The 18,485-nt window shown below is 38.7% G+C and overlaps 1 protein-coding gene across 2 annotated transcripts; it reads right to left on the bottom strand.

Moving 5' to 3' along the window:
- Nucleotides 1–327: 327 nt before the first annotated feature.
- Nucleotides 328–18,269, bottom strand: alpi.2 (alkaline phosphatase, intestinal, gene 2). Of its 2 annotated transcripts, NM_001123474.1 has the most exon segments (11): nucleotides 363–977; nucleotides 1,321–1,437; nucleotides 2,329–2,520; nucleotides 3,882–4,016; nucleotides 4,766–4,835; nucleotides 8,702–8,836; nucleotides 8,927–9,099; nucleotides 9,332–9,506; nucleotides 12,251–12,366; nucleotides 12,638–12,754; nucleotides 18,149–18,269. In NM_001123474.1, coding segments are annotated over 11 exon segments (1,599 nt in total). In that variant the 5' UTR covers nucleotides 18,258–18,269; the 3' UTR covers nucleotides 363–717.
- Nucleotides 18,270–18,485: the final 216 nt, after the last annotated feature.

Raw genomic sequence — 18,485 nt, 5'->3', positions numbered from 1 at the left:
CAACCATCCAGCATCCAGCATTCAAGCTTACAATTCTTTAACAGTTTGCCAGACTTTCCAAAGCCCTAACTACTGGTTTACCTATTTTTCTCATTACACAACCCAAATCTCTAGAGCGACAAGACAACAAGTTTGCCCCTTCTGGCTATGAAGCATTACAGGAGCATGGGATACCTCCATAGCCCCAAGCAGTTTTTGAAGTCTGCGTTATTCTCAGCCTTGTACAGTAACAGTGTTTATTACGATTGGAGTTAAGGTTTAGGTAGATTAAAGAATGCGTAGGGCAAAAATGTCTTATTGTCGGTAGGAATAAGACAGAAATATAGATAGAGACAACTCCTTTTTTTATTTAAACTAAGATCATTATTCTAAATTGTCTTTATTAAGATGATCATCAAATAACTTGATACATTGTTGCATTTTTCAGATCGTTTTTATATTTTATTTAAGAACACTTAGATGCAGTCTCCTTAAATCAAGACTCTGTCAAATATTCATTTCTGGAGCCCAAACCAAGCAGCGTTAGAACAATACTGTGTTTTAGATTTTTTTTTTTTTATAGAAAAGACATTGAAATTAATTGCCATTAGAAAGTGCTGTGCAAATTTACATATAGGCAATATTACACAAGAAAAAGGAGGAATTCAAACAGTACAGTCATGAAATGTTTCACTTTAGGTGATCTGTACATTTATCAGTTCATTATTCCAGCAGAGATCACCACTGGGTAATGCACACAAGACAAGCAGTGAGCAGTGGGAGTATGGTGGCTGTGTAGATGGAACCACCATTTGGAGGGCATTCGGTGTAGGGCTCTAAACAAGCAGCATAAGCCATTACATGGGCAATGTAACTCTGCTCATGGAAACCATGGAAAAGATGCGCTTGGGGGCCTTTTGCCATGATAGCCACATCCTCCCCACCATGTGTTTCTGATACAACAGGGACAGCAGCCTGCTGTAGGTAACTGTTACTTCCTATAAGGAACAAAGCAAGAATAAAGAGTTTAGTCTGGTGACACATGATTAACATTTTCTTATATATACTTAATGCCTTGAAAGTTAATTAACTTTCAAGGCATTTATCTCCCCGCGAGCCAAAATGCATTTAGAGGTAAATAGTTCGAATCACCTTATGGTGTTAGCCTGGACATATGTAAGGTGTGTTATAAACGTGAGATTTCCTTTTTTTCATTTGTATATTTAGATTCTCTGCCATATAGCATTACAAGTCTCCTGTCATTTTTTACCCATATACTAAATCTGCCAATAATCCGTACTTACAACAAAACGCCCAACAGTTCTGTCAGGCCTGTCTTACCTGTGTTAACACCTGTGATATTGGCCCTTATCGCATCAGGTAGAGGATACCCAGGTCCATTTCCATACAGCAGGGAAGTGTATGGCTTGCGATCACTAGCTAGGCTGGGAGCCAGACCTATAAAAAATTGTTAAAATTGTTATTGTTAAAAGTAAAAACCTTTCTGCTATCAAAAGGCACGAAGGAAAAAAAGACTGCGCAATAAGAAAGCTGTACAACAAGCACAAGTACATTTTTAGGGTTATTTGCAGGTGCTAAGTCTACTGGAGTGTATACAAGATCTGTATAATTTGCTTTTTTGTCAATGTAGAGTATTTTCTCATATGGGACAGGCTGCAGAAAATCATATCATAAAATGTTCAAAGCACTATAGCAAAGTGTTGCAAATTATTCACAGTTCAAATATTAACAATTCCGCTTCTATTTCAATTATGAACATCAGTAAATTATGTGAAAGCAGAGTCATGTATCAGCTGCTCCTACAGCAATGACAACAGGGTAAAAAAAATGGCACCCTTGCTGACACTGGGACATTGATTATAATATAGGGAAAGGCTTCTGTCTGGGGGGTAAGGGGAATTAGCCTATTTCATATCTAACTGGGACCAATTAGTAAGGCTTTTAAAAGAGTTTGTCACACTCTTGAATAAATGGAGGATTGGCAAAGTCATAGATTTGCAGATATACTTGTTTTAGAATAAACTGTTGTTCCAGAATGCTACAGTTATTATCAGGATAGTAGGCCCCCAGTAGCAAACTAAACAGTGAAATATTAATCAAAAAGGAAGGGGGGAATGTTTAATGTGAACCAGAAATGGTTACTGGAAACGCATGACTCTCAATAACATCTCTGCTTGACCTTTATGAGAAGCACCCCAAAGCATGGCTGGCAATTCTTGCCCAAAATGTATGTTTTCAGGAAATTGTCATTGAGGGTATTTTACAGAGGAAAATGCTTCAAAACAAATATAAGCAGAATAACTACAAATATATTTTCCATCTTCTTACCAAAAATGCTGTTGCCACGGTCTGTGTAACCCCCAAAGGTGAAAACATGTGAGTGGTCTGCAGTTACCACAGTGAGTGTTTCATTTTCCTGGGTCAGCTGCCCACCTCTAAGAACAGCCTTATCAAACTCAAGTGCTTCAGTCAGCGACTGCTTTGCATTCCCATCATGGTGCCCGTGGTCAATTCTACCACTTAAAATAGTTACAGAAACAGTTACTACATGTACGTCACAGCAACATTAAAGTGAATGCTCCTATATGTGAATTTGTTAAATGCTCTTCCTACTGATTGCAAATATAAATGTGGATAAACTTACTCATAACATTTACTGCCACTCGCCTCTGTACAACCTTTGGACAAGTTAAGACTTTATTCAGTGAACAGCAGAGAAACCTAAGCACACCATGCAAGGCCAGACAGAACCAGCTGACGGGGTGAATTCACTCTTAGGTCCGTTAAATGAAGATGCACATTATTAGGATTTTGTTATGGCAATAAAAAGCACCCCAGAAATTTAAAGCAGTAAAAAAATTAATTCAGAGCTGTCAAGAGACATCAGCGCCCAAGGCCGCTAGATGCAAAACTCAACACCAACACCCATTCCCTACAACCGTCTGCCTGTTCCTTTTCTGCCACCCACCAACACCCACTAGCTGCCAGTTCCCTCAATCTGTTACAAGGGTAATGTGCAATTATTTTTGCGCAGCCACCTACCCTGCCTACACTCATTCCAGCCCTGCATTCATTTACTTTCTCTCTTTTCTTCTCTCTCTTCCTTCATATTTTTGTCAATTTGTGCCATGGATTTGTATGTGTCTAAAGAAATAATTTAAAAAGTGCATGTTTACAGTGTATTTATCAAAACATGTGTATCACTGTCTGTTTATAACCCTCTTCGGAGAGTCAGCAGTTTATAGGCTCATTTATTGAGATGTGCTTAAAAGCATGATGAAGAAGTGCTTATTAATTTAAAGCATAGTAATAAAGGCAGCAGTGCAAATCACTTAAAGACCTTATTCCCATAATGACAGTAGCTGTTGCTACTTTTATATATTGCTTGTCAAAAGCACCAAAACAATGCATTTCATTGAATTCATTGCAGCAGCAATAAGTTCATTAGGCAAGGTCTGAGTGTTAAGTATAAGTTGAGTATAAGAAAATAAATGGATTATCCCTCACCTTGTTTAGTATTACACCCTGGGGCCTATTTCCAGGCCACATGATATTAATTTTATTCTACATTTGCTTCCTTGCAGCTTTATTTTGCCTACAATAAATCTCATTTAAATCTCTCTCTCTTGGCAGCTCCAGTCTTTGCTTGTATAAAACAGTATGCTTGCTAGCCTTCCCCAACCAGAGGGGACATTTCTGAGCTAAAGGGTAAGGTAGCAGGTACCTCTTCACAGGTAACATCTTCCTGCTATAATGCTACTCTAACTCTAGAGTATAGAGTTCAGTATACACTATATAGGCAGGCTGCTTTTTACAGACTGTGTATGGACAGTGCATCCCGATTCCAAAACAAAACATGAAAACCTGCACTTTATACTTATCTTCTACAAAGAGGAAAAAGCCCTTGGGGTTCTTGCTAAGGATCCTTATGGCTTTCTCAGTCATCTCAGCAAGTGATGGGTCCAGGGAGGCATTGCGGTTCAGCTCATATTTCATGTCCTTTGGCTCAAAGAGACCTAAACATTATAACATTTTAAACATTTGATGTCAAGTTATGTTCCATTTTGGCATTTTATTGGATATCAAACATTGCAAATTTTGATCAACCAGATACAGGTACAAATGTGCATGCTATTAATAGGTTTTTGTTCTAATAATAATGTATATATCTTGCCTTGCATGTAGGGTTAAAGAACCACTATATACTAACAATTTCAACACAAAAGAGCAATATGTATAGCACAGGATATATTGATACTAGCAGTTTTTTGGTATCTCTCTGTACAGGATATTTACAAACTTGTGGTGCAGCTTATGGTTCAGTTATGTTTGTATAATTCCATTGCCTAACATTTGGCACCCCCAGTGATTTTCACCTTTCCTTCTCCTTTAATACATAAAAACTCACCAATGTTCTATTCATTCCTATGGGATTTTTAGAAGTATATTTATCAATGGGTGAAAGTCACCAGTTCTAAACTCATTTTGATAAATCTGCCCCTTGTAATATTAGCTCCTGATCAATCCTGTGCCCAACCGGAGTGATACCCATACCCAATAATAGGCTCAGCCATATTATCAAAGCATTTTGTTTATTGTACTTTTCCCCAAGAAGATCATAATAATTCAGATTCTAGAGTGTTACTACCCTTATTTCCCATGTACTCTTATGCCTGCTATACTGTAATAATGCTGGTCATGCAATAATTTAAATGTAATTTCTAAAAAAAAAAAAAAAAAAAACATTATCTTATGAATACCTTACCCATAAGGTAATCTGTGGTATCTACATTCACAGCATTAAACTGCTCTTTATTCCACACATATCTGGCATTCTGTCGGTAGAAAATTAAACACAAAAGTTAAACATTAGGCAGAGGAGATTTTAGATATAGCTTGCAAATATACAGTTTTAATACAAATACACAGTTTCAATAATAATACATATAGTAGCACAGTAGTGACATTGTAATTTAGGTTGAAAAAAAGAAATACGCCCATGAGGTTTTGCCTTTTAGTCTAACTTAAACCTGTCTAACTGCTAGTTGATCCAGAGGATACACAAAACTCCACTTAAAACCTTTTTTGCCTCAAAGCAACAAAAAAACTCTTCTTACCCCCAATATGGCAATTAGCCCTCAGATCAACTTTGTACTAAGAGCTATTTTCAATAACCCTGAATTTCAACCTTGCTTAAAAGCCATGCAACCCAGGAATGGGTGCCCTTGTGTCTGCTGGAAGGACCTACTGGTAAATAAAGCATTAGAGAGATTATTATATGATCCCCTTATATATCTATACATAGTTATCATATCCATCCTTAAGAACCTCCACTTCATCGTAAACAACCCCAAACTGGGCCAGTCTTTCTTCATAACTTTCCAGACTTTCCATATCCTTTACTGGCTTAGTTGCCATTCTTTATACTCTCTCTAATTCAATATACAATTTGAGCACTGGAAACTAAAATGTACTGTATTATCCAGATGGGGCCTTACCAGCTCTTTTTAAAGGGGAAAACTGCCCTCTCCTCGTGTGAATCTATGCCCTTTTTAATACAGTCCAAAACCTTGTTTGCCCTTGCAGTTGCTGCTTGGCACTGCCAAATTTATTATTTACAAGGACTCCAAGGCCTTCTCCATTATGGAATTGCCTAACTTAGTCCTATCAAGGCTATCCTATCAAGATTTAAGTGGTTTACATATTTTTCCATCCCAGGTGCCATAACCTTACATTTATCACCTTGAATCTCATCTGCCACTAAAGCTGGCCATACACGCACCGATACTATCGTACGAAACCTCGTTTCAATAATAATACATATAGTAGTCTAATATCAGCAGCTTCCTGCGATATCGGTCGACTCGCCGACATGCCATACAAGCACCGACTATCGTACGAAACCTCGTTTCGTACGATATTCGGTGCTTGTATGGCATGTCGGCGAGTCGACCGATATCGCAGGAAGCTGCTGATATTGGACGACTCGCCGATCGGCCAGGTTAGAAAATTTTGATCGGGCACCATAGAAGGCACCTGAGCAAAATCTGCCGTCAGGGCTGAATCGGCAGAAGGAGGTAGAAATCCTACTGTTTCTACCTCCTTATCTGCTGTTTCAGCCCTGACTGTGTGTGGCGGATCTGACGATGTTTCGCACGAAACATCGTCAGATCGCCACGTGTATGGCCAGCTTTAGAGTGAAAGTTTGTTCAGATCCTATTGCAAGGATGCCACATCCTAGATGGAATTGATTGAGCTGTATAGTTTTGTGTCATTTGCAAATACTGATACATACTTACATTGCTAACCTCCATTAATGAACATAGAGAATGTACCATTAACAAGTAACGACTGTACAAGATCTATTAGCCAATTTAAATTAACTTGCCCTCTACATATGTAGAACTTTTGGGACTATATTTTCCTGGCTGAAATCGAGATACCTTTTTAAGAACTTGAGTTACATCAGCTTTCTGCCAATTCATAGATTCCATGTCCAAATTAAAACTGAACTGAATTGAAGGGTGTATTCCATCAGGCCCTGGTGCCCTGTTTACATTAACTTTAAGTAAACATTTAAATACCATTTCTTATCAGTCACTGACTTTACTAAGCCGAGACATTAGTGTCCCAACAAAGCAGGTAGGGGGTACAGATTCTTCTGTTGCATTAAAGAAAATAACTTTTTAACCTTTATAACCACATTATTTCCACAGTCCATAGTCACAGTCCCCACCTGCATCTTTCCTGCATCATTCCTTATTTCTATCTTTGCATTCCTGATTGCTGTTTTATAACACTAGCTGTAGTCAGGGCCGTTCCAGCCATAAGTCAAGATGAGAACCTTGCTGCAGGCAGCAGTGAGCAGCCAGTTACCTGAGTAAAAAGCCTCTGGTAACAGAGCACAATAGCACTCTCTGCACTAGCGGTGCGGCCCACCCCTAGACCTGCTCATACACTGAAGAGGTAAGTGTAGAGCGGTGAGGGGGGCGGCATGGGGGCTGCCGCTGGCTGTTGTATTTATAATATTTAAAAGAAGCTTCTGTCAGCCACACAGGGGGTCCTTAATATTCATATTTCCTTCTTAAGGGAAATAATGATGTATTACCTATTTAAATGACAAGCATTTCTGTTCTTTGTTTTAGAAGAAAATCTCCTGTTCCATTCTGTGATTTAAAGTACTGATTTTTAGGTGCTTAAATTGACTCTCATAAAATTTATTATTATTATTTATATAGCGCCATCAATTTACGCAGCGCTTTACAGAATACAGGGGTACAAAAGACAGAGCAGTTAACATGTACATATAAACAATTCACAAAAATGGTTTGCAGTTACATTGGATGAGGATCAGAGACATTAGAGGGAGGGCCCTGCTCGCAAGAGCTTACATTCTAAAAGGGAGGGCTGAGACATAAGGTCAGGGTAACTAGCATAGCGTTAGAGTTCATGTACATGTGTAAAGTGACAGTAAGTGCGGAGTGAGAGGTGAAAACCAGTGGTTAGTGAATGTTTAGAGGGTTTAGGTTATAGGCTTGAGTGAAAAGGTGAGTCCATTTAAAGTCTTCGAGAGTCTGGCAGTGCCTAATGGGATGGGGAAGGGCGTTCCAGAGGATGGGTGCAGCACGTGAGAAGTCTTGGATGCGAGAGGAGGTGATGAGTGAGGAGGAGAGAAGGAGGTCATGTGTAGAGCGAAGGTTACATCTGGGGGTACACACTTGAGGATTAGGGTGGTTAAATAGAGTGGTAGGCAGGGAAACGGAGTTGGAGGGTGGGAAGATGACCAGCTCAGGTTTGTCCATGTTGATCTTTAGGTGGCGAGAGGACATGAAACATGAAAATTTAGAGTCTTTGTTGACCCAGTGTATATTTACTTTTTGCAACAAACAGTAAATCAGATATTATGATCACTATTATCCAGCTGTTCTGGTATTTGCACATTTGCTATACATTTTGAATTATTAGAGGTTGCTAGAGGCACAATAACATGATTTCTGGTTGGGTCCTCAACCATCTGTGACACAAAATTGTTATGCAACAAGGTTAGAAAGTTGCTTACATTAACTGTCTTGTCAGTAATGTTGCTCCAGTCAATATCTGGGTGATTAAAATCTCCCATTATTCAGATTTACCCCAAACTAGCAGCCTAACTTGAGGAAGTCTGTCGAGGTTAAACCATAAGGCTTCAGGCCTCTACTTTTTACATTACAAAAAGCCATACCATTCATCCTTTGCCAGTTCCTATGTCTCTCCAAAACAATGTATAGACTAATATATTCACTGCCCGGTCATGTGATTCATACTTCAGCTCTCACATTTTACCAGCTGTGCATTTTGCACTTATATATATACATTTAATACCGGTACCAGTATGTAACTTGTAACATCCACCGCCACTTGAAACTATGGCATATATTTTATGAGTAATAATCTAAAGTTTAGCTTGAAGAAGGAACCTCAGAATCAACTTCCTTCATTTTTTCATTACTATAGATACCACTTATAATGTTGTCCTTTTTATAAAGTGTATTTTTCAAAGTATATAAATTGAACTAAACAAGACATTTTTACCCCATTTTAAAACATTTGATGGCTTTCAATGAAATTGCTTCAAATATCTCTTACACGTTTCATGAACTCTTGCCCAAAACTTCCTTTAAAGGGTCACAAAATTTGGTTTACTAGAATATAAAATATAAACCTGTCTCTTGCTCAGCCAAATATCTGTCAGATTAAGGCCATCTCTGCGAAGACCCCTGTCTGCACTGCTCCCAGGATATTCAGGGTCTGGTGTTCCTGCTGGGTACATGTAGGCTCTTCCACCTCCTAGTATTACCTGCCGATCAAGTAGAATATGTTTGTTAAACTAATCAGAAGGTATTGCAAGTTTTTTGTGGATATGTGGCTATCAATTCTTCTATATTACATCAATATCTGTGTTGTGCACAAGTTGATAGGCGATGTCCTTGCAGCCATTGTTGATCATCGCTGAAGTCATTTCATTATCAGAATACCAGTTACGGCTGGCACTGTGGGCATAAGCTGCACCTGGAGAGGCATGTTGCACACGAGTAGTGGTCACGATACCCACAGATTTACCTGCAAAAATATCAGATGATTTAAAATGCAAGACAATCACTAATTAGTGATTCTTTCGAGAAGAAAAAAATCACATGGTCAAGATGAATATTAAAATTGTAATGCCACTATTTTAATATTAGAGATTTCTTTTAAATATTGACCATGACTAGTTATGTAATGAAACTCCTTCCTATGAAGGAAAGTTATTTCTGCCCCCAGTGACCATTCATAAACATAATAATGTCAATACCTGCTAGTTTGGCTCTGTGCAGTATAGAAGTCACTTCATTGCCTTTAGATGAAACGCAGTTTCCATATATTGCAGCAGCACTTACACCAAGTGTTCCAGAGTTGGCCTTAACCCCACATAAATATGCTGTTCCAGTGCCTGCGCTGTCTGGGACCTGTGCATCTACATTGTACACCTGCAACGCAAAGTATGAGAACAGTAAGCATGGATTTCTATATTATATATATATACAGTATATTCTGATTAGTGATGAGCGAATCTGTCCCATTTCACTTTGCCATTAAATTTGCAAAATAGCAAGAAAATTTGCAAAATGGCAAGAAAATTTGCAAAATGGCGAAAAATCATTTGTCGCATGATTTTTTTTGTCGCATGCGGTTTTTTGATGCGACCGCGACTTTTTTTGACGTGCGACGAATTTTTCCACAGCAAATTTTCAAGGAAGTTTCGCAAAACAATTTGCCTATGGCGAAATGCAGAAATTCGCTGCGAATCCATGCCTGATGAAAACATTCGCTCATCACTAATTCTGATACATGGTGCCTAGGTGCTATAATTATACAATATCTTTTTACAGTTGTTGTCTATATATATCAGGGTAACAACCCAAGTGATCCACACATACAAAGAAATCAAAACAAATAAGTCCATAAATGAAGTTATGTGTAGTAAAGTGGAATGACACAGGGAATAAGTATTGAACATGCTTACTGAAATGTATTTAATACGTTGAAAAGCCTCTGTTGATAGTGACAGCTTCATGGCGCCTCCTGTATGGAGAAACTAGTCTTCTATGAACTCTGATCGTCAGTTCCTTACAAAGATTTTCAATTGGATTCAAGTCAGGTGATTGACTGGGCCATTTTAGCAGCTTTATTTTCTTTCTCTGAAACCAACTAGGTGTTTGGGATCATTGTGTTGCTGAAATGTCCACCCTCGTTTCATCTTCAGCATCCTGGTAGATGACAGAAGATTTTTATCAAGAATGTTCCGGTACATTTCTCCATTCATCTTTCCTTCAATTATATGAAGTCTGCCCATACCATATGCTGAAAAACAGCCCCACACCATGATGTTCCCATGTTTTTGGGGTGATGTGCAGTGCCATTTCTCTTCCAAACATGGTGTGTGCAATGACATCCAAAGAGTTCAATTTTGCTCTCATCTGACCAGACTATATTCTCCCAGAATTTCATTGGCTTGTCCAGATTTTGTGCAGGAAACTTTAAATGAGTTTCTACATGCTTTTCCTTCAGCAGTGGAGTCTTGCGCCGTGAGCATGCATAGAGGCCATTCCGGTTGAGTGCATTACTTATTGTTTTCTTTGAAACAAATGTACCTGCTAATTCAAGGTCTTTCTGAAGCTCTCTGCAAGTGATCCTTGGCTCTAGGACAACTCTTCTCATTATTCGTTTGACTCCTCTGTCAGAAATCTTGCGAGGAGCATCTGGTTGTTGCTGGTTTAGGGTAAAATGATGTTCATTCCACTTCCGGATTATGGCCCCAACAGAACATTCTGAAGCTTAGAAATACATCTGTAACCAATGCCATCAGTACGTTTTGCAACAATAAGGTTGCAAAGCTCGAGAGAGCTCTTTGCTTTTACCCATCATGAGATGCTTCTTGTGTGATACCTTGGTGATTAGATGAGGTTTAGTCCCATCAATTAGGACTAAACCAGCTGAAATTAATTTGCACTGATAATGGGCAGGATTGCTTTTTTAAATTTCCGCAATCCACATTCCATGCCTTTTTGCACCTCCTTTTCTTCATGTTTTCAATACTTATTCCCTGTGTCATTCCATTTTATTACACATAATAAATAATAATAATAATATATGTTTATAATAATATAATATATGTTTACCAACATTTTACTTTGAAATTTACTTTAAATTGGGCCTCATGTATATTCATTAAGTGTTCCTGCAAAAGTTACCCAGCATTCCAATGTAAATTACTGCCATATTTGAATCTAATCAACTAATCATTTCTCTACAAGATTCACATACAGTAATTAAAATAAAAGGTTAAGAACAATCTAAGGTCTGACTTAAATCTAAATGAGTCTATCCAACTACAATTCCAACTAACTCATGGTTTATAATAAAGTTGGTCAACGATGAACTCCCAATTCAGGGTGTACTCTAACCAGCATTTTTAAACACACAAAATCAGAACTGCAGCACAATCAATAGCCCTATTTATACAAGTCAAGTTTTTATTAACCTTAACAGCTGCTGCCATTGAACTGCCAATTGTCAACTTATATTGCCAGGGCTGTCTCCATGGTAGATTCAGCTAAGTATTTATCATCTGATGTATATATAACTTTGTACTCTCAATATACCTTGAATGGAACCTGTGGATTCTTGTTAGTCTTTTAACTTATACAATCAATATGGATGCAATATGAGAGAATATGAGTGACATTGACTCAGAATTCAAGATGGGGAGAACCTGTGACACATTTGAATAGTAGCCAAGAGAGAAATAACTACCTTAACTTGTCCTTGTTGGATGGGTGTTCAAGCAGCTAGGACCCTTGCCAGGGTTAACAGAACATATAGAATGAATGATGCTGCAAAGGTGAAAAAGTTTTGGGCCTTCTATTGCCTTTGGAATGTTGGCCCAAAACATTGCCTGGTCTTTAACCTGAATAAAAATTCACTTTTTCACCTTTGCAAATGGAAGTGCCGCAGCATCATTCATTCTATGTGACACATTTGAAGGCCTGGATCATTGGTGCTATAGAGATGCTGAACCTTTAGTTTGGGTAAGAAGTTTAGTATAAAAAAATATGCCATTTGTAGCCATTTGTTTCAGGGTTTAGTTCCCCATTTAAGTTTATGTAGGTATGGTAATATCCTGCATTGCAGAAGCAGTTACGAGGTCACAGGCGACGCCAGTTGCTTTTACCTTAGAAAGAGCCACATAAGGAAACTTTTCCATAGCCATTATATTCTCTTCTCCAGGTTGCCCTTCCACCTGTCCCTGATAAATGCGAGCTGCTGCTATTGTCGTCACTCCCATCCCTGCAAAGGCAAAAACCATCAGCAGCTGCCTCCCATTCCACTTGTGCCTCTGAAACTCATAGCAATGTCCACTGGGCATATAGTCATACTTCTTTTAAATGGAACTACCAGAATATTGAAAAGGAAGATTATTGTCCAATAGAAGTTATCATTAAGGAAAATAGTTTTATGATCATTAAGCTGAACATTTGCAGGTCCAAACTCCCTTTCAATAAAGATAAAACGTCATGCAACAATCAAATCAGTATCACCCTGTCCCAGCCACACTCACCGTCTCCCAGAAACATGATGAGATTCTTGGCTCGGTGTGTGATGGGGTTTAGATTTAGAGCATTTTTCAAAGTCTCCTTGGCCTGATCATTCCAGAACTTGGGGTTTTTTTCTGCTTCTAAAATAATATATATAAAAAGAAACATAAAACCAAGTAACAGGAGTCAAGTCTCGTCCAGGTATTTTAAGGTTGGCTTAAACATCATTTAGGAGTCAAAACCAGTGCAGAGAAGGTAGGCAGACATATATTGTTTTTAATAGTAATAGCAATTACATTTTAAAATAGCTTTGAAACCATCAAATGTTTAACGCATATTAGAAATTGAATTCTCTTTCACTGTGTAAAAAAAACTGTTTTTGGGTTAAGGGTCCCTTAGGGTGAAGACAAACAGAGCTATTAGTAGCAGCTACTTTTTCACGGCTACTAAGGGTAAAGACACAGGAGCTACTAGTAGCTACAACAGCTACTTGTCACGGCTACAAAAACAGACAATGCTGATCATTTACTGATCTCCACATGTGTTTCTACATAGATAAACAACAAATTTAACAATGAAACATGCAAACATTATTTGGTTCTAATTATTTGCAAAAATTAAAAAAACAAACCATACTATACCAAACAACAAACAGGTGCATTGCAGTGCCACATGGTCCCCATTCTCCGCCCTCCTACGTAGCTGTGACAAGTAGCTGCTACTAAGTAGCTCTGTGTGTCTTCGCCCCAAAACGCCAGAAAATACCCTGCCATGGACCATACTGAGAATTGCCTCTGCTAAATCACATGTAGACAATTATCAGTAAATGATCAGTATTGTCTATTTTAGTAGCCACAACAAGTAGCTGCTACTAGTAACTCTATGGGGCTGATTTACTAACCCACGAATCCGACCCGAATTGGAAAAGTTCCGACTTGAAAACGAATATTTTGCGACTTTTTCGTATGTTTTGCGATTTTTTCGGATTCTGTACGAATTTTTCGGATCCAATACGATTTTTGCGTAAAAACGCGAGTTTTTCGTATCCATTACGAAAGTTGCGTAAAAAGTTGCGCATTTTGCGTAGCGTTAAAACTTACGCGAAAAGTTGCGCATTTTTCGTAGCGTTAAAACTTAACGCTACGAAAAATGCGCAACTTTTCGCGGAAGTTTTAACGCTACGCAAAATGCGCAACTTTTTACGCAACTTTCGTAATGGATAGGAAAACTCGCGTTTTTACGCAAAAATCGTATTGGATCCGAAAAATTCGTACAGAATCCGAAAAAATCGCAAAACATACGAAAAAATCGCAAAGTACCGATCATTACGAAAAAAACGCAATCGGACTCCATTCGACCCGTTCGTGGGTAAGTAAATCAGCCCCTATGTGTCTTCACCCTAAAACTGAATATCTAAAAAATATTTCGGAGCTACTAGTAGCAGCTACTTGTCACGGCTATAAAATGCCAGAAAATACCCTGCCATAGACAATACTGAGAATTGCCTCTGCTAAAACTCACATAGAGACAATTATCAGTAAATGATCAGCATTGTCTATTTTAGTAGCCACAACAAGTAGCTGCTACTAGTAGCTCCGTGTGTCTTCACCCTAAGGGCAAAAACACATGGGACGATTAGTCGGGGCAACTTTTAATTAACTCAGTAGCGGCAACTAATTGCGGCGGCTTACCGTCCATAGCAGGCAATCGTGTCACCGCAACAAATCGCGCAAGCAAATTCGTCCCATGGATTAGTCGCCGCAACGGAGTTAATTAAAAGTCACGGCGACTAATCAATCCGTGTGTCTTTGCCCTAAAACTGAAAAAATATTTCATTCAAGGAACTGATTCTTTTATTTGGTATATCCTGTTACTGTGTTAGGACTTTGCACTGGATGAGGTTGTGAGGGGCTATGTCTTGCCAAAATGAGCCATACACAGTTATGTGAAAAGCAGGTGATCTAAGTCCGAGCCTGGCTCATAGGTTAAGGATCACTGCCATAAAGGTAACTACAGATAACAGGCACACAGCGTGCTCCTACATCATAGAGAACATTTTATTTGATAACTATTGTTTATCTGCTCTGCATTGAGTTAAGCTGGCCATACACGGGCAGATCTGCTAGCGAGTGGATCTTCACCCGATATCCCCACCTACGGGTGGCGATATCGAGGAGGCATGTAGGCGAATTCGATAGTTTAGCCCTGGGGCCAAACGATCGAATTCTGCACGCGGCAACGGGGCAGTTGGTTCGGGGACCGCACCAACGAGCCGATGCGGTCCCCGATCCGACTGGATTTTCTAACCTGGCCAATCGATATCTGCCCAATTTCAGGCCAGATAACGGTCGGCCAGGCCCCTCGGTTCTGCCCCTTCACGGGGCGATAAGCTGCCGAATCGCCCCGTGTATGGGGACCTTTAGTTATGACATGGTTATTGCTTTTGTATGGTTATTATTTTGTTTCTGCAGGGCCCTGAAACGTTTTAGCAGAAGCCAGCTGATTAACAGACCTGGAGGAGACCTGCAACATTATTTTAAAGGAGAAGGAAAGGCTAAGTCACCGAGGGGGGACAAAATATTAGGCACCCCCAAGTGAATTTAATTACCTTGTACCATGGGCTGGTGCCCCTGTTAGGGAAAAACTCACCAGCCCCGGGTAGCTGCAGCACGTGTTTCCTCTTCCTTCTTCTGTCTTTGGGCGCTTGTGCAGTAGAATGAGAAGTTGAACTTAAATAAAAAAAGTCGGCTTTTTCTTTCTACTCTACTGCGCATGCACCAGCCCTGGGATGAGAAGACAGAAGGAAGAGGAAACATTTGCAGGTACCCCGGAATGGTGCAGTTTTTTCCTAACAGGAGCACCAGCCCAGGGAATAAGGTAAGCAATTACAATCACTGGCAGGCGCCAGCCAAAAGGCATTTTGTGATTTAGCCTTTCCTTCTCCTTTAAGTGGCCAATTTGTCAAAATTCAAGTTTGCACTTTTTTTTTCACAATCTGAGAAAAAAATGCAGAAGCAAAACGCAAATGTGAATATATTTGAGAATATTCTTGAGAACCCCAGATGGTCTGTATTTATTGAATAAAAAATCCTCGAATAATATTTGTTTGTTTTATTTTTTGTATTTTTTTAAGAAAAGCTGGCAACCTCAGTTAGAAAAACAAAAAGAAGTATTGGTTATGGTCTCCAAACAAGATGGTTCATGTTATAGCTCACAGAGCTCATTATGGGGAATAATATTCAAGGTGAGATCCCATTTTGTCACTTTGCCGCAAGTCTCCATCGGGAAAATGGGCTGTTTATCAAGGTGAAGACTGAAGAGATTTATAATTGTAATAGAATATTGGTTTCTACCTGCTCTGATGCAGAATTGAGAGTTAGACAACATGTCTCTGAAGTATTTATTTACATTAGTAAACATATACTTTACAGATTGATTAAGAGGCAAAATATATAAATAACATAATATAGATTTATACAATATATAAATAAAGCAGCATTTGTTTTTTTCTTTTTAAACAGAAAAAACTAATTGCTCATCACTATAGATTCTGAAAAGAATCAAACAAAATTTGGAGTTGCACAGTGGGAAAAGAAAAGAAGAGCCAGGATTTTGATTGGCTGCCAGGATTCAGACAGATGTGCAGTAAACCAATAACAGAAGAGTGAGGATTCAGTTATGAAAGCAGAGCTAATAGAACAGGAGAGAGAAAATGTACTTTTAGGGGAGAGGTGAAATTTAAAGCAGTGCTTTTAAGATGGTAAGAATTGTTTAATGGTTTGCATTTAGAAAATGATTTTATTCAAAGACAGGAATTAGAGAAAAAAAATCATGATAGTTTCCCTTTCCCAAAAGAACACATTGTTAAACTCACCACCACCAAAAGGCCTTGATGACCAAGGAAGACAACTGCATTAAATAAATCGGAATGTCTTTCCATGTTAAAGAAAAACCCCTTCAAAACATCTAGCCTACAACAGTGAGCGCATAAGCACTTTCCAGGAGGCGTACAAGTAAGAGAAGACTTTTTAAATGGCAAACCACAGCTAAACCTGGTAAGGCCAAATTAGACTTTCCTGAAAACATCAAAAAAGCCTGCCCAGTTCTGGAATAGTATTCTTGGGACAGATGAAATTCAGATCAACATATACCAGACTGATGGAAAGTATTGATATGAGAAGGAACCCTCATTATCTGAAGCATACTGCAGCATCTATGGAACACGGTGGAGGCAGGGTAATGGCAGTGAGAACGGGTTACCAGTACTTACTTCATAGGACTGCTGACAGAAGCAGCAGGGCAACAAAGTGCTAATCACTCCAATGGCAGTGCCACTGTACAAATATTTATGAACCAGACCTCAAGAGACATAAATTTATAATTACATATAGTTGCTTATCAGTAAAAAATTCCAAACATTTCATATTTATCAATTTCTTAAGGAAATGGAAAAACTGATTAATAAATGCATATATTAAGTTATAAAATGAATTTTAAAAGTAGCTACAGCTCTCTACTGAGCATTTTATTTGATCCCAAGTCTTGCACAGTGCACTGGTTAGATTTTATATACGAGTTACTGGTGGTAGCAGACGAACACACTCGGCTTTGATAAATGCATCTGTAAGTATATTTCCCTGTCTGTCAGGAAAGGAGGAAAAAGCGCAACTGCTATTGAGAGGTTTTCTATACTTTGAGGGTGTAAATGAAGGGAATTAGAATACAGCATGAAGGCTGCATGGCAGAATGAATGGAAATTATTGGGCCTTCCAGCTGGGTGCTGTAATTCAGTAAAGAGAGAATTTGAGACTCCGTCATACAGGCTACAAACATAATGCTCACATTTTGTTTGTTTTTTTTTCTACATATATTCTGTGTATTTAAATCCAGGACACAATGGCTGTAGCAGTGACAGAGCTAGTACTGTACATAATATGCTTGCATACACCTAAACTTTCTCTTGTCATATTATCTCGGTTACCTCTTGCATTGGTTATTGGTTAATTTAACGTGTAAATACTTATGATCAATATATACACTCATTTTATTGTACAGCACTTTTGAATATGTTGGAGCTTTATAAACACATAATAATAACGTAGCAACATTATGGCAATATAAACCACTCCCCCCCCCCCCACACACACAAGTGCGATTATGTGCTGGGTTACTCCTCAGTTGCAGTGCGGTCAGAATCAGCAGTGTCAGTCCCTATGTTGATGCACAAGACAAGTGACCATAGTGATGGCATTTTATGTGACCAGCACATTATGCATGGATACTAATGGCAGCCCCTTCTGCGCACATAATAGAATAAATATTTACATACTACAGAACTTATTACATCAACCTGTTAAGATGATCAAAGCAACAACTTAAACTAAAAATCCCAAATATTTATATGTTGTTTTCCCCTTAGCAGAATCTATTTAGTTTACCTCCACAAATGTTACTCTTACACCATCTGCATTTACTCTCAGACATAAATGATCAATCAGACAAATGATCACACACAAGTGATTGGGGAGACATACCTAGAGAAGAGACCACTACCCCTGTGCTTGGGTGGACTGTGATGGCCAAAAGCAGGAGAGCAGTGACAGCTGCATTATTCCAATTCATATTCTTCAGTTTGTATCTCATCCTTCCAGTGGCTCATGCACAGTCAGTGCTAGAAGACAGCTATATGTATATATATATGGAATGTGTGTATTATAACTCATCCTCCAATTCACCCTTGGACTCTGAACGTAAATCAACTATGACTATATGAACACTCACCATAGACATAAGGTTGCCTAAAAAGCACTGAACACTAATCTTTCATTTAATGCCAATCACCCATTGAACTCCAAATATGGCTAGGAATAA

This window comes from Xenopus tropicalis, chromosome 5 (genome assembly GCF_000004195.4).
Source record: "Xenopus tropicalis strain Nigerian chromosome 5, UCB_Xtro_10.0, whole genome shotgun sequence".
Classification (NCBI taxonomy): Eukaryota; Metazoa; Chordata; class Amphibia; order Anura; family Pipidae; genus Xenopus; species Xenopus tropicalis.
This window is presented reverse-complemented; position numbering and strand designations above follow the sequence as displayed.

What these genes read in the sequence shown, in the direction of transcription:
- alpi.2 (XM_031901495.1), bottom strand. Translation starts at nt 12,782, where the DNA reads ATGTTTCTTTTTATATATATTATTTTAGAAGCAGAAAAAAACCCCAAG. An exon ending in CATCATGTTTCTGGGAGACG is followed by an intron (nt 12,367 to 12,637) that starts GTGAGTGTGGCT and finishes TTGCCTTTGCAG; the next exon opens with GGATGGGAGTGACGACAATA. An exon ending in TATCACAGGTGTTAACACAG is followed by an intron (nt 978 to 1,320) that starts GTAAGACAGGCC and finishes TGTTCCTTATAG; the next exon opens with GAAGTAACAGTTACCTACAG.